This window comes from Aptenodytes patagonicus, chromosome 21 (assembly GCF_965638725.1).
Source record: "Aptenodytes patagonicus chromosome 21, bAptPat1.pri.cur, whole genome shotgun sequence".
Lineage (NCBI taxonomy): Eukaryota > Metazoa > Chordata > Aves > Sphenisciformes > Spheniscidae > Aptenodytes > Aptenodytes patagonicus.
The window spans coordinates 2,916,890-2,940,422 of NC_134969.1; the positions used below are offsets into that span (position 1 = coordinate 2,916,890).

General features: G+C 45.6%; 1 protein-coding gene across 1 annotated transcript; it reads right to left on the reverse strand.

The window, feature by feature from the left end:
• Positions 1-47: 47 nt before the first annotated feature.
• KPNA6 (karyopherin subunit alpha 6) lies at positions 48-23,208 on the reverse strand. Its single transcript, XM_076357128.1, has 14 exons — positions 23,106-23,208; positions 10,597-10,730; positions 9,734-9,829; positions 9,342-9,441; positions 8,934-9,028; positions 7,723-7,854; positions 7,406-7,494; positions 6,277-6,376; positions 5,107-5,270; positions 4,164-4,242; positions 3,909-4,034; positions 3,186-3,313; positions 2,490-2,668; positions 48-1,473 (listed from the first exon to the last, which is right to left on the reverse strand). Exons 1-14 carry the CDS (start codon positions 23,107-23,109, stop codon positions 1,289-1,291), a joined length of 1,611 nt encoding a protein of 536 aa, XP_076213243.1. The 5' UTR covers positions 23,110-23,208; the 3' UTR covers positions 48-1,288.
• Between the last annotated feature and the right edge of the window lie 325 nt (positions 23,209-23,533).

Sequence of the window (23,533 nt, forward strand, 5' to 3'; positions counted from 1 at the left end):
CAGCAGGGCAACCCGCCAGTGAGCTGGGGCCCTCGGTTCCAGGTGTGCCTGCCTCACAGTGCTCTATTTACATTAATTACAGAAATTCCATATATATTTTTCTCTGCAGCCCAATTAGACAAATATCTACCTATATATAATATAAAAAATACAGAGATTTGACTTTTTTTTTGGAAGTAAAATGTACATGATCCAACTGTGAGGAGGAGGTAAACCCGAAAACTCAGGCCTGTTGCTACCGAAGTTAACACCGCACACAACACCGCTGTCACGTGTAGCTACGTCCTCTTCCTCCAACCCATAAAATGATCCACCCCAACCCAAGTCAGGAAAAAAAAAAAAAAAACACCAACCAACCCACCCCAGAACTCAAAACACGTTCTCATGGAAAGAAAAAAAAACAACCAACAAACATTTCAAGTAAAGATGAGGATGGGTTTCACCATTTCAAGTTCCGTGACTGCAGTCAGTAGCAATGCAAACAAAGCCTGTGCAACGGCAGCCGTGCTTCCTCTTTCAAAAACCACCCAGGCTGCGTAGTTACCATCTTTGGGGTCTTGTTGCCTTTTTTTTTTTTCCTTTTTTTTTTTCCTTGTAAATACCACTAGCAGTTCTTCAAAAAAAAAAAAAAAAAACCAAAAAAAAATCTAGACAAAGGGAAGAATCCTTCCCCCCAGAAAAATCTTCCCAGGAGCGGGAGAGCTTCCCATTTCTCTGTCCATTTACAGTATTTCAGGGGAACTTGGCCCAGGTTCAACAGGACTGTCCACTGAAGGAGGGTCGCAGAAAGGCCAGGGCTAAACTTTGCTCTTGGCAAATTAGAGTCTTTAATAAAGAGTAACATGTGCAAAAAAAATTAAATAGATCAACCCAGGTTTCCAGAATTACTGCTGTCAGAATGCTTACTTTCTATTTGTGTTCTCACCTTACCCAATGCTGAAATCTCAATTAAGTACCCGAGGTCAAAAATGACGTTTGGGAGAGATCACCACAAAGAGGAAAAAAAAAAAAACCCCGAGAGGTGCAATCTGTTACCTCAGTGTCCTTCCTCCACCCAGACGCCTGCTTTAAAGACATGTACGCAGCAGCAAAAAGAAAAAGAGTGTAAGAACATCCCCTTCTCTCCGTGAGGACAAAGCGCTGTTTCTAGCTGTTTGAAGGAAGAATCGTTTCCTAACAGGTGGAGTGGGTGTTTAGCCTTCCGTTTGCAAGGAGGGGATGGGACGATCAGCTGCTCCCAGTTGCTTTCCGGCAAGTTTGTGGTGTTCTTTTCCCCCCCCGGGGAACATTATAGCTGGAAACCTTCCATGGGGGCTTCAGGTTGCTGGAAGATGAATTGCTGCTGGTTCTCATCTACCTGGGGAGCTAGAGCAGAGTCATCCTCTACTCCAAAGTAGTGCTCAATCAGGTCGAAGGCCTTCTGGTAGATCTCTTGGTTCTCGTGGCTCTGTAGGAACTCTATCTTATCCAAACCTTGGAGGGGAAAAAAGTGGAACGCGATGAAACAAGGAGATCCTGATAATTCACACTGTCCCACATCCATCCTCCACCCTTGCCCCTGTTCACCGCCAAGACCCTTGTCTGTGTTAGATTTGCATTTTGTGAGCAGCACTGACATCTAAAACACTATTCCAGAGCTGCTGGTGGATTTCTTCTGTATCAGGCAGCATCAACGTCTTTTCAATAGCAGGTTTAGCTGACACAGCTAAAGCAGACGCGCTCCCAGCTCTCTGCTGGAGACTAAACCAGATTTCGGCGAAATTAAAACAACTGGCTGTGAACAGTTTGGTAGTTGCAGGGGATAGGGAGGGGAAGGAAGCAGGGCCCGTCCCCGTAGCCTCCAGCAGAAGGGCAGCAACTGCTTTAGCTGTCCTAATTAAATCCGCTGCTGAACAGAAAGCATCCAAGCACAATAAACTCCCAAGAATTTCAAGAATTATTCTTACTGGGAGAATCAGGACACACAATGTAACAGTCAGTGAGAGGGCAAAGCAGACACTGGCAGTATAGAGGGAGTTTCAGACCAAAATAGGAACTGCTCTTCAAAGCATTAAGAGCAGGACAAAAAAAACCCCACCAAATTAAGTCGCTCCAGGGAAAAGCTAAGTCTCTCTGGATTCCCACTATACATCTACAGAGTACAGCTGGGTACGGTTAGAGCAATCTTAGACCCAGAAGTGTCACTTTTTACTTAGCTCAGCTTATTTCCGATTAATACTCCCAACTGGTGCGAGCCACAGTTATCAGCTCGGCCTCCAGCTCCAGGAAGCTTGGATCAGAAGTATGATAAGTTTCTACTTCAAGTGTTTTGTCCTACACCCAATCACAAGAGTCTGAAGAGACAGACTATCGGAACAAATATTGGCTGCTTTGGAACATACTAAATCCCTTAACGCAGCAGAAAAGCGACCAACAAAACTAGCAGACACCTTTCGATACATCCTGTGGTGTTGAAGTCAATAGCACCGAGGCCACCAGCCACCACCTACCATAGGCCTCCTCAATCAGGCTACAGTACGGGTTGATGCCTGTCCCACTCTGGTTGGCTTCCTGCTCTCCAAGCCTCAGTATGTTCTCCAGGCCGTTCAGCGCCACCTGAACAATCTTGGAGTCCATGACAGTCAGCAGGTCACAAAGAGGCTTGATGCAACCCAAGTTTACCAAGTATCTGAAGAGAGAGCACCGACAACACACTTCTTGTTCAGGATCTAGCAAGCATCGCCTTTGCTCAGTTAGAAAGAGCAAGGGAAATGAGTCAAACTAAAATACAAAAAAAGTTACCTTAAAATATATTTTTTTACTGCTCTGCAAGGTTAGCTTTTATCCACTTATTTGCATAATAACCCCCCCTCTTAGAAACCTGCTAACTCCCTTTGAAATCCAGGTGCTGCTCAAATTAAGTCCACGCTGGAATTCAATCTGTCATCAAGTTTGGACATTCAGCCTAGCCTAAGCTGTCTAAAGGGCTGGGAGGGGGGAAGTGGTTTGGACTAGCTTATCCTTATTCAGAAGGAAGCTACACTTTACAGCACAGTACACGGTCCCGCTACAGCTTTGCCTGTGTCTCGGGTACTCTCCCGGAGGTTCTCCAAATTACCCCCTCGCTACTTGTCTTGCAGTTCCCGTAAAGACAAAGCTACCAGGCATTCAGACAGATTTCCCCTAGGAGGAGCCACAGGGAGTACCTGATCTGTTCGGGAGTTCCTCCTGACGTTGCATTTGTAATAGCCCATGCTGCCTCTTTCCTCGTGCGGAATTCTGCTTTCTGCAAGATTTCTATCAGTACCGGGAAAATGTTTGCATCTATGACTGCCTGGGGAGAGAGAGTAGTAAGAAGCATTTGAATTGGCAACACGGTTTCTAAAAGGCTATTAAGCACCTGAAAGAAACCTCTACCTCCATTTTCCAATGCAAAAGAACTTTCCAAGCTATACCCTTCAGCGATTCCTCCATTTTATTCCTCAGCCAAATCCTATTAACACGAGGTTCAATTCCGTAACTAGCAGAGTAGACAATCCCTATTACTGCACCAATATTGTAGGAATGCTTTCACGACTTATCTGCCTTTGTGTGTAGGTCATTAAAAGGATAATGAAAACTCAACAAGCTCCAGCTTTTCAAAGGGGTATCTCTAATCGAGCATGCAGAAATAGGGGCTGTATCTCCTCTTATTCCGAGGATCCAACCTGTGGGACTCATTTCAGCCTAGTCTTTGTTGGTACAGTTAGCAAGCTTTTTTTAGCTCTTGTTTGGCAGATGGCTGGGAGCAGCAAATTTGCCAATTACTGCAGAATAAGAGATGTGAACAAAAACAGCCTCTAAGTGTCGGATAAGGAAAAAAAGTTGCAAATCCTTAATGCTGAGCTTGGAATCTAGGATCATTACAGGTGGGCTGGAGAAGACCGTACCTGTATTTGTGCTCTGTTTCCTGCTGTGATGTTAGATATAGTCCAGCAGGCTTCTTTCCTGATTGACTCCTTGGGACTACTTAATAAATGAAGGAGGCAAGGCAAGGCTGAACAGTTCAGAATCACCTTTTGAGAAAGAGAAAGCAGAAGTGAGATCACCAGTATCGGGTACAGAGCGAAATACTTTCCATTTTCACACAGGGAACACGCTACAGGGGCGCTGCCTTTCCCTGCAAGACAGTGATTTCCCCTCACCTGGGTCTGGATGTCATCCCCTGTCACGATGTTGCCAACTGCTCGCAGAGCTGGGGAGGCCACTTTGTAGTCATTGTGCCTGCAGGAAGAATGGTGCAAGGACAAAACCAAATCTGTCAGATCACGTGCACCTGCATATTCGGAAGACTCTCTCCCCAGAATCTCATCTGCACGATTTACCTAGAATTCCATCCCCTAGCATATAGAAACGTACAGTAAGTTGACCATATTGCCACTGAATAAGCAGAGACTGAAGACAAACTTGCAATACAGGCACGTTTTCATCCTTAACATCCTAACTCCATCGTCTTCAGCTTAATTACAGATCTCACCTTTTACATCGCCTTCCTGAACAAAGATGTTTTTAACCCAATGAGAACACCCAGCATTTTTCAGGATGATTTTGGAAGCAAGTATCTTGCAGTTCTACCGACCCTGAAGACATTAAAGGGAAGAGGCCCATTCAAACTGCAAACAGCAGACATTTTTGTCCAAGTTTCCACATAGATATCAGAGAAACAAAGCCAAGCTGACTTTCGCTAGACACTATTGCCATCTTTGGTTTGCCTAGTAACTAGGCTTCCACACGCACATTTGAAGTTTGAGAGCACAAGACACTCTGCAGTCCGCTCTCCTTCCACAGACTAGAAGTGTCAGTCCAATCTCTCTTTAGTAAGTTCTTCCTAGCGTACAGTATTAACTAGCATTCCAGCTCTAGAAAATACTCAAGCTTCTCTCAGAAAGAAGAGCCAGTCAACTGCAGCTCTCCACCTGCTTCAGATCCTCCTACATAACTGCTCTAAAGTCAGCGAGGGTACCCATCACCTGGATCCTGTGCCCACGAGAGGTGGCAAGAGCGCTGTGATGAGTTTTGACACAAACTCATGTTCAGTCACATGCTTCCCAGTCTCACTGGGCCGAAGCAGCGAGACAAGATACTTACATTAACAGCTCCACCAGCCGCCGACACACTCCCGAGTCAATAACTGCTTGAATTTTCTCATTGGGGCCATCTGATAAGTAGGAAAGAGCCCAACACGCATCTGCCAGCAAGTCAGAGTCACTGTTGAATAATAATCGGGACAACACTGGCAGGCAGGGAGATACCTACAACAACAGCCACCACCCCAGGAGGTTAGTCACGTTCTGTCAAGGACCACCACATCTGCATGCAAACACCACGCGGCTATGCTGACTGGCAAGATAACAGGTCTTGAATGTCCAGTTTCCTTCCCCAAAGTCAGCAGCTTCCTTGCTGGTTCACATACCTCATAATCACGGAGTCTACAGTTACCTCAACAGCTTTATTACTAAAATTACATCCCTTCCTCTCGGACCAAGTCTAGACTCCCGAGACAAGTGCTGCTGTGCATGCTACCATTTGGAAGCTCCTTGCATTTCTTATGTAAGACCACTGCTCCACTTCTTACTCTTAATAACCCCAAATAGCTCAGTATTCAGAGCAGCAACCACCAACAGTTACACCCCTGAATACTTCAATCGTTTATAAGTGGTTTTACATTCACACTCAATTCAGATTTCATCCCTCACCACAGGCTTCCCAGCTTTGACACACGAGCTTTCATTTAAAAGAAGTGAAACACGTGGATCTTAAAACATCTTTGTTCTACCAAAGAAGGATGAGACACCTGAAAGGCCAGCAGAACCTTTTGTTAGTGCCAGTAGCACACCAGGAAAGGGAAAGAGGAAAGCTACCGCAGCTCCCATGTAGCTACAGGAGTCTTGTAGCATTTAGAAGTCTCAGAATCAAGTTTTCAGTCACAATTTGAGTGAAGTCTCAAGCTTCCAGAGTTCATACAGGGTTCAGAGAAGCCTGCGGTGTATGCTACCTCGCAGGGAAGCCTGGGCTTGCCCCCTTACTTGAGGGGTCCAGCGGATGGGCTGCCAACAGAGCCAGGCAGAAAGGTTGGCAGAAAATTAAACAGGCGCTCAAACAACTGCTGAACAGCAAGATCAACCTCAGCAGGAAGAGCCTCACCCTGTTCCCTCCCGGAATGAATTACAGAAGTCCAACAGCCAAAAATAATTTAGACAAACATCTTAACTGGGTGTTTCCCTATCACCTGTCTGCCAACAAGGCATTTATTCTCACCTTATCAAATTCAGGTGGTGGACTCTTTCCTCTGCACAAGTTTGACAAGGCCCAGACAGCATTTCGTGTCATTGTCAACCTGGTGGACTTCGTAAGGAGCCTAAAGAGACAATTACCATGAATTATAATCCTTGATGTGGAAGCCAGCAAGGGAATCAAAAGAAGGAAAACTAGTATGATTTTAAGGAAGTCAAACCACTATTCCACTTGCTGTAGCTCAAGCCACGCTGCTTGTCACTTGAGCCTCTCAGTAAGCAAAAAGAGAAGTGACATGCAACTACTTCTTATGATAAATAGCTATTATTCCTCACAACGTCAAGTGACATGGGTCAGGAAGGCAAGTTCCACGCTAGACAAGTTGCAGAAGGAAGGGTAAGTTAGTCGAATGCAGCTCCAAGTTCAAATTCAGCCCAGGCAGACACTTGCACCCCTATCTGAGGTCAGACGGTCCTCACTAGAGACCAACTGACACAAACTGCTGCCTCTCAACTCTTAACGAGGACAGCAAGTCCTGTGGGCTGGGGACTTCAGTCAGCAATCACTGCTGACAGGTGACTGACAGAAGTAGCAGTATAACAGTCCAAGTCACTTGTGACAAAGCATCAGTTTCCCAAGGACAGGGTAAAGTAAAGACGAATTCTTTCCAGATCAGTGAACAGTCCTGGAGAGCACACTCCTGACAGACAGATCTGACTATGGTGGGTATGCCCCACACTTAAGAGCTGCAGAGGCAAGGTGGTGTGCAGAGACCTGCTCCCTTTCCTTAGTCTCAGAGGAGCCCACTCAGACAAGCACCTGAAATCCATCGCATAAGCACAAAGAGCAGGCATCTGGAGGGACACAGTGAAACAGCAAGCCCTGTGACTTCAGAAAGACAAGCACACTGCAACAGCACCCGCTTCAGATTCAGAGCAGTGTAAAGGTTTGTGAGAAGGCATGTTATCTACCAAGTCCCACTCTTTTTATCAGATACTTGTCTGAACTGCCAGTTTATCCGGTACCAATGGTTTGATTCCCAGTGAACATCACCACACATTGCTAGGGAATCTTTCACCCAGCTCAAATATTGCTCTGCTGTAGTACAATGGGACTTCAAGAACTGTATTGGCAAGTATTCATGGCTACTCACATTAATAAGGGAGGAAGAATAGCGCAGTTAAGGACATAGTCTCTACACACAGAGCTGTCTCCAGCAATGTTCCCCAATGCCCAGACAGCCTGAAAGGAAACAGCAACAGTTTTAGCATTCACGCAGTTTCTGAACAGAGGAAGAAAAGGGTAGTGGGCTAAGAAAGCATTTTCCTGTAATTCCAGGCAAATGATACTTCAGTTTGTGGTCTGAAGCCAGTTGTTAGACACTGGTCACTCATTTTAAACACTGCATTTTAATCATGTGCAATCTGCTGTGGTTCTATCCCTAACCCCAAAGAAAGAAGTGAACCTTACCTGTTCTTGAACATCCTCAAAGTCAGAGTTTAATAGCTCTATAAATATAGGAACTGCCCCAGCCTCGATTACTATTTTTGTTTGTTGGGAAGTTCCTGATGCAATATTCGTCAGTGCCCACGCTGCTTCAAACTGAAACAAGCAAATAAATGACAGGAGTATGAATAAAATAATCCCGATTTAGCAAAATATTTGCCATTAAGTTTTGGCTATAATTCTTTCAACTTCTACTAAAAAGGTTAAGAGAGAAAGCAAGCATATCACAACAGAACACCTCAATACTCAAAGGAAAGGATTTTATTTTCTTGAGCAGTAAGAAAGCCACATCTGCTAAATGCCTTCTCAGAGGCTACAGCTTCTCAAAGGATTAGCAAGTGAAGACATCACCGTCAGTCACACCACATCATTTCACCTATAGAACCATTTTCCAGCAAGAAAAGTGAAGACACATAGTGCATAAACACACGTGGAGTAGAAAGTTTTCTATATCTAGTGCAGAGTAGCCAGTTCTAGCCCAGCCTCTCGTCTGGCTAACACCACAAAGACGCCTTGAGTTCAAGTGAAGCTGAGCAGCAAGTTCCCTGCTTTTGCCACTCAATCTTTGGGTTTAAAAAAAAAGAGATTTCCATTTAGTTCTTCTTGAAAGCAAGCCCCTATGATACATGGCCTTGGGCCACAGGGCAGGAAGAAAGACGAAGGCAGCCATCAACTCTGATCCAATTCCATGTATGGAAGTATCTTTAACCCCTACAAAGTAACTATAGTTATTACCAAGCTGGAAGGAATCTCAAGAAGCCATCTAGTCCATCCCTCTGCCCCACAGCAGGATCAGCACTACCTAAGCCATTTCTAACAGACTCTTAGCCTGTACTTAAAAGCCTCCAGTAATGGAGGTTTTTCCTACACATTTATTCTGTGGCTCCACTAGCTCCCAGCAGAAATATCAGCTAGGAAGGCCAAATTCTCTCCTGCTGCAGCTGAACTATGTTATTTTTGCCAGTGTTCTTCCAAGAATTTAGAGCAATTTATAATTTCCTTTTTTTGCCTAAGCATTACAGGCTACCTTTTTCTTCTCCCATCCATCATATAACCTGCATCTTTTGGGTTCAAGACATCACTTTTCCCTGATAGCACCTGTGGGTTCAAGTTCCTAAGCTGTGAAGGTTGAACAGCTACATGCCATGAAGAATTCATAACACAATCTCCTTTACCTGTAGCGTGCAGTTTTCACTTCTTTTCAGGAATTCAACAAATCTGTCCACCACTCCCTGAGTGTTTATCACTTCATCTATTGGAGGATTTGGCTCTGAAATAGCAAGGCAGTGTCAAAACAGTATACAGGTCTAATGCAGGGGAATAACAAGCATGAACTATTACTGAGTTGAATGCTCTCAAGCTGTACTGAACTCGGCAGGACAACTCTCCAGAATCACTTTCAGTACAGTTCATACAACTGTAAATCATTAGCAATATACTAGATTATCAGGTTTCTAGTTTATCACTTACTTTCCCCCACCTCAAAGCTGCTAAGCGTCTGTATAGCCACACACGTGCACAAATGCTTGCAAAAGAAAGGCTACGTCAGATCCTACGGCAGGGATAAGATGAGTTATTTTTACCTTTGGAGAGTAACTTCCTGAATTTCTGAGTGGTTGCTAGCTGTAGGTCGGGGTCATCTGAGAAAAGCATCTCTACCATCTCTCTTGTGATCACTCCCTCCTGAAAAGATGCAAAGGAGACAGAACAATGGTTCCATTTCACACTAAGATCATTTAAGGAATCAGTCATGACAGCCTACCGTGACTTTGTGCTTAGCTAGCAATCCAAAGATTCACAATTTGAGATTACAGCACACTATTTACTTCCTGGCAGACTTTTCCAGTTCACTGTAGTAACATTTGCAACATTCTCAAAAGCGTGAAAGCAAAAACACTGAGGATTGTCAGTTCTAGGCAGTCCACAGCATTAAATCTATCTGAAGGCACGACTGCAACAAGGAAAGGCACCTTACCCCACATGTTGTGGAACTAACATAGGAATCCACAAGGAGACTATCAAACATGGAGGCATCTTCATTGATCAACTCCACATTTCTTCTTTTAAAGAGCTGGCAGGGAATAAAACACAGGAGTCATTATTAGAAAGCAATGATGAACAGTCTTCATAACCAGACATTCTTGTTCCTCAAACAAGATACCATCAGCTAGACTAAACGCAACCTGAATAGAAAAGTAGCCATTAATAACAGCTCTGCACTCTGAAGACTAGTTTGGCATACAAACCCCAATAATAAAACAGGCTAAGTCTTGCCCTCAGATATGCAAATGCCCAAATCACTGAGACACTGGTACAGGCAAGTGCAGAATTTGACCTAACAAGTTAGGGAAACTGGGGAGAAGGCAGCTTGTAGGTGACGAACTAACAGAGCAAACATTTAGTTTGAGCCACATACATCACCAGGGAATCACCTCTTACTTTCATAGACCTCCAAGCCAAAAAAACCAACCAGCTCAGAGTTAAGAAATACACACAGCCCATACTTTCACTTGCTCTTCCTGCTTCTTGAGGAAATAACCCCATTCACTAATTAATTAAAAAACCTAAAAAAATAACACCAAAAAACTTAAAAACAAGGATCTGTGAACAAAAACCTCTAGTACCCCAAGGACAAAGTGCTTGGACAGCTCTTGATGTGAGCCACACTCTGTACTAGGTACACAGAAAAAGAGAAAAGCAAGATCTCAGTTAGAACAGGAAAAAATAAGAGGACTGCCAACAAACCTTAATGCACAGATCCTTGAAGATTCCAGTTTGGCAGCAGCACAATCCTGGTTGTGTTAAGGCTGTACACAAGCTAGTCAAGATGACAGTTACCTGTTGCTCTCGTTTCTGTTTGCGCAGTTGAATTCCTTCCTCTTCTCTTCTCCGACGCATTTCCTCGGGATTTAGGGCTTTGTTCTTGTAACTCTTCATTCGATAGTTATCCTTCGCAGGACTCGCCATGGTTTCTGTGAAGAGAAAAGAAAATATCTGCCTCAGATTTCTTGTCACTCTCTGCTCCTTTACCCACATGTCCTTTCTGACAAGGAAGTCCGTGCACACCAACAGCCAGATTAAACAGACTTACTTGCAAGAGCTGGTCTCAAACACTAAAGTAGAAGCCTCAAGTTAGAGTGTGATCCTAACCTTAGTTCACGTGATACGGGTGTTATGGCAAGAGTGTTACGAAGTTTCCAGGAAGCATAAGAGTAGATTTACTGTTCTGAAAGGAACCTGGACCCAACTTCACAATATCGAGCACATTACCCATATGAACAGCTTCTACTCAAACAGCTTCACTGTCCTCCAGAGGTGCATAACCAAATTCTACTTTGGTTTTCAGCAGAAATTATTTCCATTGCATCATCATGGCATAAATCACACCTTGACTCCCCCCCCCCCCCCCCAGATTGGGAGGTTCACTGTGTATGCATGGCAAAAATCCAACAGAACTCACGGCAAACTGAGGCCTTGATTTTATAACAATAATAAAAAACCTTGCAAAAAGCAGAGCTGTACATAACATACAGGTCATGTTTGTCCCGCCAGGTTACTGCAAGTGTTCAGTACCTGACCTACTTATTTTGCTGCTTTATATCTGACTAATGTAGTACTTCAAACTTGATTACTCGTGTATTTGCCTCCTAGTCAGGGAAGTGACACTCCACTATTTGGCACAGTAAAAGGCAACCAGGGCCAAGCAGTAACCCGAGTACAGAAGGATATCAATTTCTCAGCTGCATCCAGCTACAATCCACTGCTTTGACCACGTTGACTCCTTTTTGCATCTTTCCAAACCGTCCCTTTCTCCCATTTATGATACAGATTATTTAACATCTGTGCCTTTCTCAGGACAAGGAGGAAGCAATCATGGTTGAGTCCCCATCCCTGGACGTTTTTAAAAGACGTGTAGATGAGGCGCTTAGGGACATGGTTTAGTGGGCATGGTGGTGTTGGGTCGACAGTTGGACTCGATGATCTTAGAGGTCTTTTCCAACCTTAATGATTCTATGACACACAGCATCAGAGTGCCAATTAACCCTGAGACCAACTTACTCTTCTCCAGAAGTCTGCTGGACACCAATATCTTTGTTTTCTTCCAACTGCTAAGGGCAGATGGAAGAAGTGTTCTGTGAAAGTTTGCAGCGTTATCTCCTTACCCCTCCCTCTTTCAGGCTTTGAGCACTCCTCAGCCACATTGCTTACAAAAAGTTTCAGTCCGACTTATCAACTGCCTCCAGCCATTCTGGAGCTCTTCCAAGATCAGCTGGAGAAGTTTCAGACCTTACTGCCCTCCTACTAGGAAAGCCCACGGCCAAGCCAAGCCAAGACATATACAACGTACAAATATCCAACATTTCATTGCTAGGGAAAGAGGAAACAACTGGAAGAATTCATATTTTAACAGGAAAGGAAACAAAATACTTTCAGTTCTATGATTTCCCGAAAATAGCTAAAAAGACATCAAGCATTGTGAAAAAGTCAGACTCCATAGCATCTGCTTTCTAAGAGGGCATGCTCTTCCCTAGCCAAAACAGCAAGAGGACATTCTTCTGAAAAGCAATAGATAAAGAAAAAAAACACCAAACCCCAAATTCCTCTGGTCGTTTACACTCTATTAGAGACGCACGTCCCTGGCAAACAGCCCTGACCCCACGCTGTCCACAGTTGTGAAACAGTTTTGAAGCTCAGCAAGCAACAGCTGCACCCAGAAACACCACCGGGCTTGAAAAGGTGCAGCATGATGGGTTGCATGTTCACTGGCACCTCTGAAGCTAAAAAGAAGCCACCAACCACAACTCATCATCAGCAAAAGCAGTAGTCCAGTGCCCGGTTAGAAAGCCTTTTTTCAGTAACTTGCTTAGGGCACAGTAAGTGGCCAGAAGTTATAAGAAAAAGGGACGACGTCACGCTGAGCGCCACTAAGAAAAAGGCAAAGAGCCTCAAAACTGACTGTGGGATTGAAGCCATCAAATTACAGTAGGTCCTGCAAGATCTTGAGCCTTACAGAAGTTTACCTTTAGTCCCTTTCCAAAGCACCCCATTTTATAAGGTCTGGCCTCAATAAAACCAAGGCAAGACACCTACTTACAACACTACACATGGCAGCTGGACTATACCTTGCTGACAGCCTCACTGTGAAGCCTGTATTAAACCATTATTTTTTTCCTGAGTTCATTTCTCACGAGTCAGAGGTTCAGAGGCATAGCTGACCTGTTTCTAAAGGTATTTGACAGCACTTTCCTCATTCTAAAAAAAAAAAAATCACATGCCAAAGAAAAGCAGAGATTGGAGATCACAGGAACTACCCAACTGCTCCCACTTCTCCATCCCTCTTCCCAGCAGCACTGCATGCCAAGATTGGAAGAATTTATTATTTCTAACTGAAAAGCAGGTAATTCAGAAGATAGAAGACAAAAAAAATCTACAGGCTTTAGAGGTTTATATCTGATCTTACAGTAGCAAGGTATGTCATCTACATATAGATTTTAACTCAGGAAATTTATTTAACTGCCACTGTTTTGTCAGTGTATTCATATTACTACCCCAACGCTAACAGCTGATACAGCCACACAAAAGAGTAAGAGTTGCTAGCTTAATTCTGAAGATTACAACAGAATCCCTAACAAAGACAAGTTTGTTACCTCCCTTTGGAAAGCTAAGTCTCCAATTAAAAGGTAGTTTTTAAGAAAAGGAGGAGGAAAAAGCAATTAAGTGACTTAACACTATGGGCAGGATTACCAGGCAGCTAGTCATGTAAATAGCTAAGTGACACATGACAGTTCAGCTGCCTCCAAACTTGTACAACCCCACTCAGCTGGGCACACCCCGGACCCTGCTCCGGGTGTCTGGAAAACAGCCAGAGACTCTCGGCCATGCTGCAAGGTCTCAGAGCACACTCAGCACCTTGTAGTTTAAGGCTTTGTTATTTCCAGAGCATCAAGAACACCGTTATACTGCAGGGAAACCCCAAAGATACGACTAGCCCCTGAAGAGTGATTTTTCACGTCGGCTGTGTAACAGCACATCGCTGGGCAGCAGTCTCTCTGGCACTTGACTTTCTATTTTCTCTCGCACACGTTTATCTCTTCAGATGATTTCCACTGACTTTTTCCACAGTCCATCACGTGTGTCAATACTTCAATGACATTAGAATGCTAATTTGTTACATTACACTCCATTTCCATGGCAATGGGTGAATGTCACAAATGCAGGATTATGACTTCACGGTGAGCTCAGCAGATGCTGTAGGCACCACAGACTGCAGCAAGCCCAATCACACCAAACAAAACAGACAGCAGGATGCCAGGCACATACAAATTCTTTACTTGTAGTGTTTCAGTACAAAACATCTAGCTCATCCATTGTATCTGCGAGTCAGGCTTCATCATTAGCTATTAACTCAAATTCTATCAGTGTGAATACCCGCAAAACAGGCCCACTAAATCAGACTGTTGGAGTAACCTGGACTGTCAGATTAGGGAAAGCAATCATCTGCTCGTAGATGAGTGATGCACAGAAGATACTCAAGCCACAGATTTTCACTTTGCATCTTTTCATTGTTGCTCTGAGAAGTTTTGCTTTTACAGAAAAGCTCTTGACTGTAAAGCGGCAATGGAAACTTAACTACAGCAAGTTTCTTTAACTGCTCTAAAGTTTTAGCTACTGCATTTAGGCAGCCGCCTTAACCTCTACAAAATGCTGTCCTACTAGGACAGCACCTTGCAGTGCACCTCTCCTAGGAAAGGTTTTTCTCCTGTAAGAGCCAGCTAAGCCCTGCCTTAAATGAAGATAGTATCAGCTCACACCCTAGAATTACAAAATTGTTCTGATGTTGTTCCAGCCAGAACTCCGGGGCTCCAAGCTTACCTGCAGCACTCCAAGGAAGCTGGGCAATAAGGCTTTTTCCTTCTATACCACAGCCGCTCACCCAGAGCAATTTGTGCAGCCTGCAGCTGCTCCGGGTACCCCTTTTTCCTGAGACCACACCAAACAGACTGCACACCAGATAAAACTGTTCTGGCAGTGCCTGCAGCCTGCTCACCACTTATCTCTCCCCAGAAGCCACCACCCTGACCATCCTCCTGGCACGACAGGTACAGGTACCCATTCACGTGGTGGGGAAAGGCTGCAGGCACCCAAGCGCAGGTGCCTGGGGCACAGTGCTGTGAGCCCATCTAACAACTTGCTGAAGAAAGAGGACAGGCTTACTGCACATCTTCCAAATATCTCAGTACATGGCAACGCAAGAGGGATATGCAGGCATTTGGACAGTATGGCCAGACACCACAATCCCAGCATCATCCCTTCGCAACAGGCATAAAACCATATTTTCACCCCCAGAGCTGCTCAGGCAGCTAAACTCAACCCTGTCTGCCCAGGTGCAGAAGCACGCCTGTGTGGGAGCAGTACTGTTAGGCAAGGGCCGGAGCTTGCCCTGTTCTACCAGAATATCAGCACAGCATGAATATGTTGTTGGAAAAGAAAGGAAAACAACAAGAATTAGGACAGAATTAGAATGAGGCACCTCCTCCACCAGTGGAAAAAGAAACAGCTTTTCCAAAAACAGCAAAAGCCAGTCCAGCTACCTATGTTTCATGCCCTTGCTTACGCTTCATTCCTCCTGCTGCAAGAGACAGCCTAGTTTTCTAAGAACCTGGTTTCCTCCAAGTTCAGCATCCCTTGGCTTACCCCGGAACAGTACAATCTCTACCTTGTCCTTTTCCACTGGTCAATTAGAACGGGCTACTGGAAGTCCCTTTGAAGCACCCGTGTTTCCTCAGCAGTATATTGCCATTCCTGACCACTGGTTACAGAGAGGCTCAGCAGGCATCACCCTTACCTCAACCTCTTCGGTCCAATTCGCCTTCCCTAGGGCAGAATTAAAAACTGCTGAGGTAAAAGCTTGTACTGTGTTAAAAACCTGAGTCTGCAGAGCTTTCAACCCATCTCTTCCCAACACCTCTGCAGATCAAACAGCTCCACAAATCTACAAGAGTTTTAACACCGTTTCCAAATGTGAAGAACACTTGAGAATCTGCTGTTTACACCAAACCCGCACAGAGTTCACTCAAGAGAACAATAAACTTAGACTTGCAAGATTGGCTCCATTTAAAATAGTGTTCTGACCGAGCCTGGACATCACTTCTGCTCTAGGAATCCCCTGACCTCACACAGTTCCTTAAGTCAGGGCCTTTTGTAGCCGAGTACCTCCCTGCATTAGTGAACTTTATTCACAGCAGCTCCGCAGAAAAGAGTGACAGTACTTGCATTTCAATAGTGCTCCTATTGAGCATCCAAGCTCTGCACCTCCAGTCAGATCTGCCAACTGTATTATTAGATATTAAATTCAGTGCTAACATAATACATTAAGTAGATCTAAGAATTATCAGCCTGCGTATATAAAGATTTATTTCTATATCCTGAACACATAACAGCATGTAACCCTGGCTCTGCAGGACAAATTTTGAAATCCATTTGTACATGTTTGATGACTTGCTTTAATCAATCACAGCTACGTAAAGCTTTGCTCAGGCACCTCAGAGACCAGGCAGATGTAAGGCTCACTAAAAAGCAAAACACTTGCTAGTCCCGGCTCAGAGGGACTCCTCTGTCCTGAGGAAAACAGCAGCAATTGGAAAACTTGGCAGAAAGGCCAAAAGGGAGCATGTACTAAGCGTCAGAAGCGTTAGCTTTTATTTCTTAGCTACGCGAGTGGCTATGCAGGGTGACAGGCTCAAGGGAAGTCTGTAACTCGGTTTAGCGACAGCTGATGAAGCCACTACCTGACCAGCTACAAACAAGGACCGGGATTGAAACAGCAGCATGAGTTTAGATGTGTCTCCATCATCCTGAGCCAGAAAGAGAGACAAGGCCAGTATCAGGCAAGTAACTCTGCTCACTACTAAGCAGGCACGAGTAAGTTGCTGCAATGATCTGCTAAGGTCATTTCACAGCACGAAGCAATTAGCTGCCTTCCCAGGTCCATATTAAACATACATGTAAGCCCAATACTGATACACCTTTCAGGATTGCAATGCATCAATGAGTTAAAACACATTTTTATAACTTTTTAGAAGACTGTTTGCCTACATTCTCAAAACTCACACCACTAAAAGCCCACATGAAACCAATCGACTTCTCCATTATTCTTCCTTAGTCTCCCCAGAGAGAAAAATTGCCTAAGTGGGATTTTAAAGCCACTGTGAGATCGTGCCTCCTAGCATATAGCACATCTTTGGCATAAACATTAAAAAGTCCCCATGCCAACAATTTCTGAATGCTAACACCTTTGGAATCAAGTTATTGATAAAAATTGGTCCATTAAAACCAAAGCAAGGCTTTATTAAGGTAATAATTCATACTGAGAATGACTTCAGGTGTTCTGCTGAGAATCCTCTTGCAAGAGCTACAGCAGCAGTCAAACTTAGGGATGAAGCTTAACTGAACAATACCTCTTCAATTCCTTGTGCAAAGGAAAGCCCCTCAGGAGATGGAAGAAATTTGGCTCCTGCCATAGATTTTGTTGGCAACGGTTGGCTTCACTGAGGAAAAAAAACGTCCTCCAGTTGATAAGTAAACCAAAGAATTACTAGTACAGGTTGCCACACTCATCCTTATATATTGAATGATGAGAAGGTATTTACCACTTAAAAGAAAGGAAAAACAGTGTGAAAGTTTGACTTTGAAGGCTCAGCAGAGCACTCAAATCCTGTAAGCATCTGTGTAAAAGCCAACATAAGCTACAGCAGTTCAGCCAGAAAACTCTAATTCCAGGGTCATTACTGCCACGCCAAGATTATAACGGCTTCTTAATGCTACTGGACCAGAAACCCAGCCTTGCTTCTTTCCAGATGACACTCGTCCCATTTCTCTGCATTACAAAAAGCATTTGCTTCAAACAGTTTTTTCAGCTGCTGATTAAAGCCTCCAAGCTGAGTCACTGCAGGGACTCACATGCCTACATTAGGACTTGTGCTGCTGAGTCAGACCAAAGTGACAGAGCAGAGAAACAGTTACGCTGACAGATCTGACAAAGCCTTTTTTAAGCCAAAACACCCTTTCACAAAGGTAATCTTCACAAGGTATCTATTACAGTTCTGTTGCTTGGCATAAGACACGTACCTAAGGCAAAGCCCGGAAGGCCGACAGCTGCGTGTTTGGAGTGGAGAAGGGTAGTAGAATTATGCAAGTGTAAATGAATACACTTGATGAAGTCCATCAGCACTGATCTGCCAATTAGTGCCCACTGGGTACATTCCAAAGCTTCCCAGCTCTGAGCAAGCACTGGGCCAGGTGACCTCCAGAGGCCCCTTCCAACCAAAGTTTTCCCTGTGGTAGTATAAACTTGGTCAGTTACAATTAACCCCCCCGCCTGAATTCGACAAGCAGTAGCAAAACACACTCGAAGAACTCCTAAGTTTCATTTGACAAGCCTTACTGACTCTATTCTTTGGGTTTCTCCTACCCAGCAGGAAGTTTCTCCATTTCATATACTTACCTGAAAACCCAGAGGAACCTCCCACCTCCTCCTGCCTCCCCGTTTGCACGGGCTCTGAGCTAAATACATATTCCTACAGCACCACACTCCTGCACTGCTGCTGCAAGAAAATCTACCAGCAGCACAGGAACGATTACTGCTCTTTGCTGCCCTTGGTCTCCTCGTGTTTTCTCAGACTGACCGAGTTGCAGGGAGATAGAGATAAGCCACATCAAATTCACATTAGTCACCAGCCCCCGCCGGGGTGCCAAGGAGCTTCAGGTGCTGAAGAGGAAAGACAGGACTCTTCTGCAACAGTCACCAGGACAGTGAGCTTGGTAGGTGTCTTTCTCTGCAGGATCCACGTTCAACAAAATGCCTCTGCTTTCAACACTACGTCCTCCAGGAACAGAAGAGAGTTGAAGTAAACTGATTTGGTAGCTGTAGACATCAGAGCAGTTCGGATCACACAAAGAAAATGAACCTTTAGAAGAACAAGCTAGCAGTGCTAAACCAGAGGTTTAAGACTCTAGTCATCTCCCCCTGACAATGTTAAAAACTACATGTGCTATTCAAGCTATCTCCAATTACAGCTACTGAGGCATTTCTTTAAAAAAAAAATCAAAGCATTTGTGATATTTTTGGATCTGGGGAGGAGGGGCCTGTAAGAGTATGCCAATCATCTTCTGAGGCTGCACACCCGAGTCAACAGCGGGCAGCGGACATTAGGCTGACTACGTTACTGCTTCATGATCCCGCATTTCTCCAGAGGGCTTAATAGTTAACATCTGTAACTCAAACACTCATGTTATTTCTGCAGTCAGCTACTCCATACAGCTCACAAGAACACACTGACAGTGAAACCCTGGAAACTCGATCCAGCACTTGGGTACGGCATGTCAGTTTTGAACACAGTTTTTATTGCTATCACCTACTTACAGCTGAAAAGAAAATCTCTGGCCTCTTCTACGCTCATCCTCTCATCGACTCTTTGTCAAACTATCACCAAAGCCGCTGCTTTAAGTCAACAACAACAAAAAAACCCAAACATTCAATGCAAGAGACAACAACAGTGTTGGGCATTTCTGAAGTGTTTCAAAACCTGAAGTCTCTCTCTCCATCTAGCCAAGTATATCAGCATTAATCGCTGGTTTCCTTGTAAATGTAGTGTCACTTTACAATTAGCAGTGCTTACATGAATTTTGTTCCATCTCCCATTTGTGAAGGAGTTCCTTAACTTTGAGAACAGAAACAAAAAATTCTTCTGGAACTCAGATATGTAATGCATTTTACAGCACTCTATAGACTTCAGTCAATTCTTAAGCGCTTAAGCACTCGCTTTATAACACCGCGTAAAGGTTCTTTCTGACAGAAGCTACAGATATAGACCTATTAATGTCTCCAGAGGATTCTCTTCTAGAAACAGTGTGTCCAGGACAACTTTATGATTTCAGTTGAAATCATAAAGAGAAGCCTAAATAACCTGTACTTCTTAAATACAAATTAAATGAAGTTGGCTATAATAAATACATAAAAGTAGTTGAATTACTTGTACACACTGTACAAAAAAGACAACTCTGAACTGCTGCCAGAAATTAGCCAAGAACAGATTCTTACATTGAACGTGTCACTTCAATAGTTTTGCAGTGAATAAAAAGAAAAAAAAAAATCACTTCATTTGCTCAGAAGACAGAGGGAAAAGGAAGCTAAGCAGTTGCGCTTACAGGAGAACAACAACTACAGAAGAAGTTCTGTCAAATAAGCAGCAACTCAAGGCTTTTCCTCTACAGCCCTGGAACTACCCCAGCTGCTGTTAAACCCTGGAAAAGTGGCCAAGTCCTGCCGTCCTGCCGCTTGTGCAGGTCTGTTTTGCATGTTTGCTCTGCTGCCTTTATGTTCTCCCACAGGTTATTTGAGTGTTTACTACAAATAAGCACAGGCAGAGCCAGTTCTCTTTCAGAGCTGTCTTAAACCCAGCCTGCCGCCGTCCCCGGCCGGGCGCTTTGCACGCAGTACATGCTGTGCTAGTAAAACGCTTATCCGTGCAGCTATTCGGCCGTCTGGTGCAGCAGCCACCATTGGCTCGTTCCCTTCTGTTTTAGCTACCAAGAGCCAGCGATGTGATATCACTACTGGAATGTGCAACAGCTTCGCTGATGGTGCTGGCTGCGGAGGGGGAAGGGAAAAGCAAAAATTCTCTTTGGGGAAAATGAACAGTCCTACAGCATACTTGTCCTTCGCTAGGGCCAGTCTAAGATTAGGATTCCTTTTAGGCTATCCGAAAGAACCCACCTATTCCCCAGTCCAGTTCTCAATACACTTTAATTTCAACTCTACCTCCTCCTGATCTTTCCACCCCCAAAAATCTGAGGTTTGGGGGCTTTAAGACCTCTTCAACCTGATTTACATGTTCTGAGACATTCACATTTCCTTAAGAGTGGACTGATCAAGTACAACAGTCTGTCACTTGAGGTCAGAGAGTCCTCTGTAACTGTTCTTAAAACAGGGATTAACTCTTTGACTAAGTCAACTCAAACTCGACCCATGAGAGTTATAGGAGGTTAAAAACAACCAGAAATAGTCAGAGACAATTACAGAGGGCTTTAAAAAGCCAACAAGCTCATCCTTCCCAACATGTGCTTTGCTCTAGAAACAAACAGTACTGTCTGATTTGCTAAGCAAATTTGAGTTTATCTGGACCTCACTAGCACAACAGCTTAAAGCTGAAAGGCTGAAGGAATTAGTACTTTCATTATTGCACTAACTGTTTTAATGATCGAGCTCCCCTTTACAAAGTTCATGTTTGCTCTCCTTAACACAAGCAAACAAAGCAAAATAGCCAAATAAGTAGTTAAATTCATCAGTCACAAGAGTTTTATTAAGAATCGAGCATTATATACCGCTCCACAGGCTAAATAGCACTATAAAGGTATTTAGACATGTCATTTGCATAGCAAATGAAGAACGAACTAATGAGCATTTCTAACGACACAGGCAAGACCAAGATCACAACCGCTTACAAACACTACGGCACCCTCAACCTGCACCATACAAGAAGAGGTAACAACCTTACGCTGCCACCATTTAGTCCTATTAACTTAAAACAATGAAAAAGCAGTCTTAGTTTATTTAAAAAGTGAAGAAAAAGTTAACATTAGCATAATTCAAATGAGGGGAGTATTAAATTCTTGCTGTCAGAAAAACGCCTGCTTCAACCTCCAAGAAGAAACGGGGAAGCAGCGGCGGGGAAGGATGGGAAGCTCCTTTGCATGAACGTCCTCAGCTCCAGATAACACAGGCAGTTTTCAGACATTCACCAACAGGCCCGAGGACGTTTTTCTACTCAAAGTTGCCAGTCAAGATTTTACATCTCAAGCTATAAATTAAGTTTTAAAAGCTGCTCTGGACTGGGAGGTGCTGCAGCCGTTGCATACACAGACTTGTGGCCACTAACTTTTCCTGGAACACCACAGGTGGGGTTTGAAGACGGCAGGAGAGTTTCTGACTCCGATCAAGCAGCATCCCACCCCAAAGAGCATTTTTAAAGACTTTTGAAGGCAAGTCTGGTTAAAAGACAATATTGCGGGTGAAAATTGGTAAGACCTTAATCCTTACTTCCCAGAGGATCCTTACTCTGCTTTACAGAGAACGTGCCTGCTACAGGTTTGGCTTTCCCCTTCACCTCATTCACCTCACCCGTTCCCATTCAAACCCTGTCTTACTACTTGAAGCCTCAAGAAAAAGACACTCCTCCTCCCCCAGTAGGGAGCTTCAATTTCAGGCTACATCAAAAGCGACCAAAAGAGTCTGCTGTTATTAAAGTACCTTTTGAAGGGCCATACTCAGTTATGATTTATTTGTAGCTAGCAGAAAGAGCTATCTGCTACCTGTCTGAACCTTTAAGTATATTTAGCAGCATTGGTTGCAAATACACAAACAAGCTCCTCCACTACACTCCTTTCCTGCACAGTGTCAGCAGACATATTTGCTTATATTGTCCACGGCGACATGCTGCACTGGGACAGCCTCAGTAAGTTTACGTTGACGCCGCTGCTGAAGTTTTATTTTATGAAAGCTGCAACAGCCAAGGCCCTGCTGGGTTATCAGAACAGCGAACAGTTCTGTAGGATCTCACTTGAGCTCGGTTCTAAACTCTTACAAGCTTCAGAATTTAAATGAACCAAAGACCAGGGATCTGACAGTGTGCCACAGTCACCGTGATGAAGCTTCAATGGCAGCAGTTCCTTTCCACCACCGCTGCCTCTCAAGGCTTTTACCTGGGTGTCTGCGGCAGAAGCGGTCCCCAATACCCAAGAACCAGAATATTACAGCGTTAAACAACCCCCGCTGCTCCCCTCACTCCACCCCGGTGCAGCCCAAAGACCGAGCCCCGGGTCGCTATTAGCGCTGCTTAGAGCGGGCAACAAAAACCCCCAGCAACAGCCCCGTTCCAGCGGCCCGGCTACCCGGCTGCGGCAGAACCCGGCCCCTGCCCCGGGAAACCCCCTCAGCAAGACCGACACACCCCCCACCACCACCGCAGGGTCCCCCCGAGGGGCGGCCCCGACCCCCGGCTCCGCCGCCAGGCCGCCGGCTCCCAGGGCCCTGCCCGGGGAAGGCCCCGCCGTGCCGGGGCCGGCGGCGGGATGACTCAGCGGCGGCGGCCGGGCCCGCGGCCCCTCGCCTCGCCCCGCCGGCCCGGCCCGCCGCCGCTGAGGGGAGGCGCCCGGAGCCCCGGCGAGAGCCGCGGGCGGCGCCAGGACGGGCTGTCCCCCCTGCCCGGCCGGCGGGGCGGCTTCTCCCCCCCCCCTCCCCGCGCCCGCTGCCGGGCCGCCCCGGCCGGCGGGCCCGCGCCCGCCCTCACCCATCGCGGCTCCTCAGGCGGCGGCTCCCGAGCTGCGGCGGCCACAATATGGCGGGCCCGGGGAGAGGGAGGGCGAGGGGAGCGAACGGCGGCCGGCACGGGACAAAACTCCTCCGCGCCGCGGGCGCCCCGCCCCTTAGGGCGGCAGGGGCGGGGCGGGGCCGCTCTCTCCCGCGGGGCCCGCGGCGCTCGGGCGCCCCCAGCGGGCGGGGGCGGCGGGGCGGACCCGGCCTGGCCCTCGCGTCCCCTCACTCGTGTCCTGTCCCTCGTGTCCCACCTCCTCCTGTCCCACCCCTCACACCCCACCCCTCACACCCCATCCCTCACACCCCATCCCTCCTGTCCCCATCCCTCCTGTCCCCATCCCTCCTGTCCCACCTCCTCCTGTCCCACCCCTCACACCCCACCCCTCACACCCCACCCCTCCT

Excerpts from the sequence above, each read along its gene's own strand:
- KPNA6 (XM_076357128.1), bottom strand. Across the intron at positions 9,830-10,596 it reads AACAGAAACGAGAGCAACAG|CTCTTTAAAAGAAGAAATGT; the intron begins GTAACTGTCATC and ends ATTCCCTGCCAG. Across the intron at positions 9,029-9,341 it reads CAGGAAGTTACTCTCCAAAG|AGCCAAATCCTCCAATAGAT; the intron begins GTAAAAATAACT and ends TTGCTATTTCAG.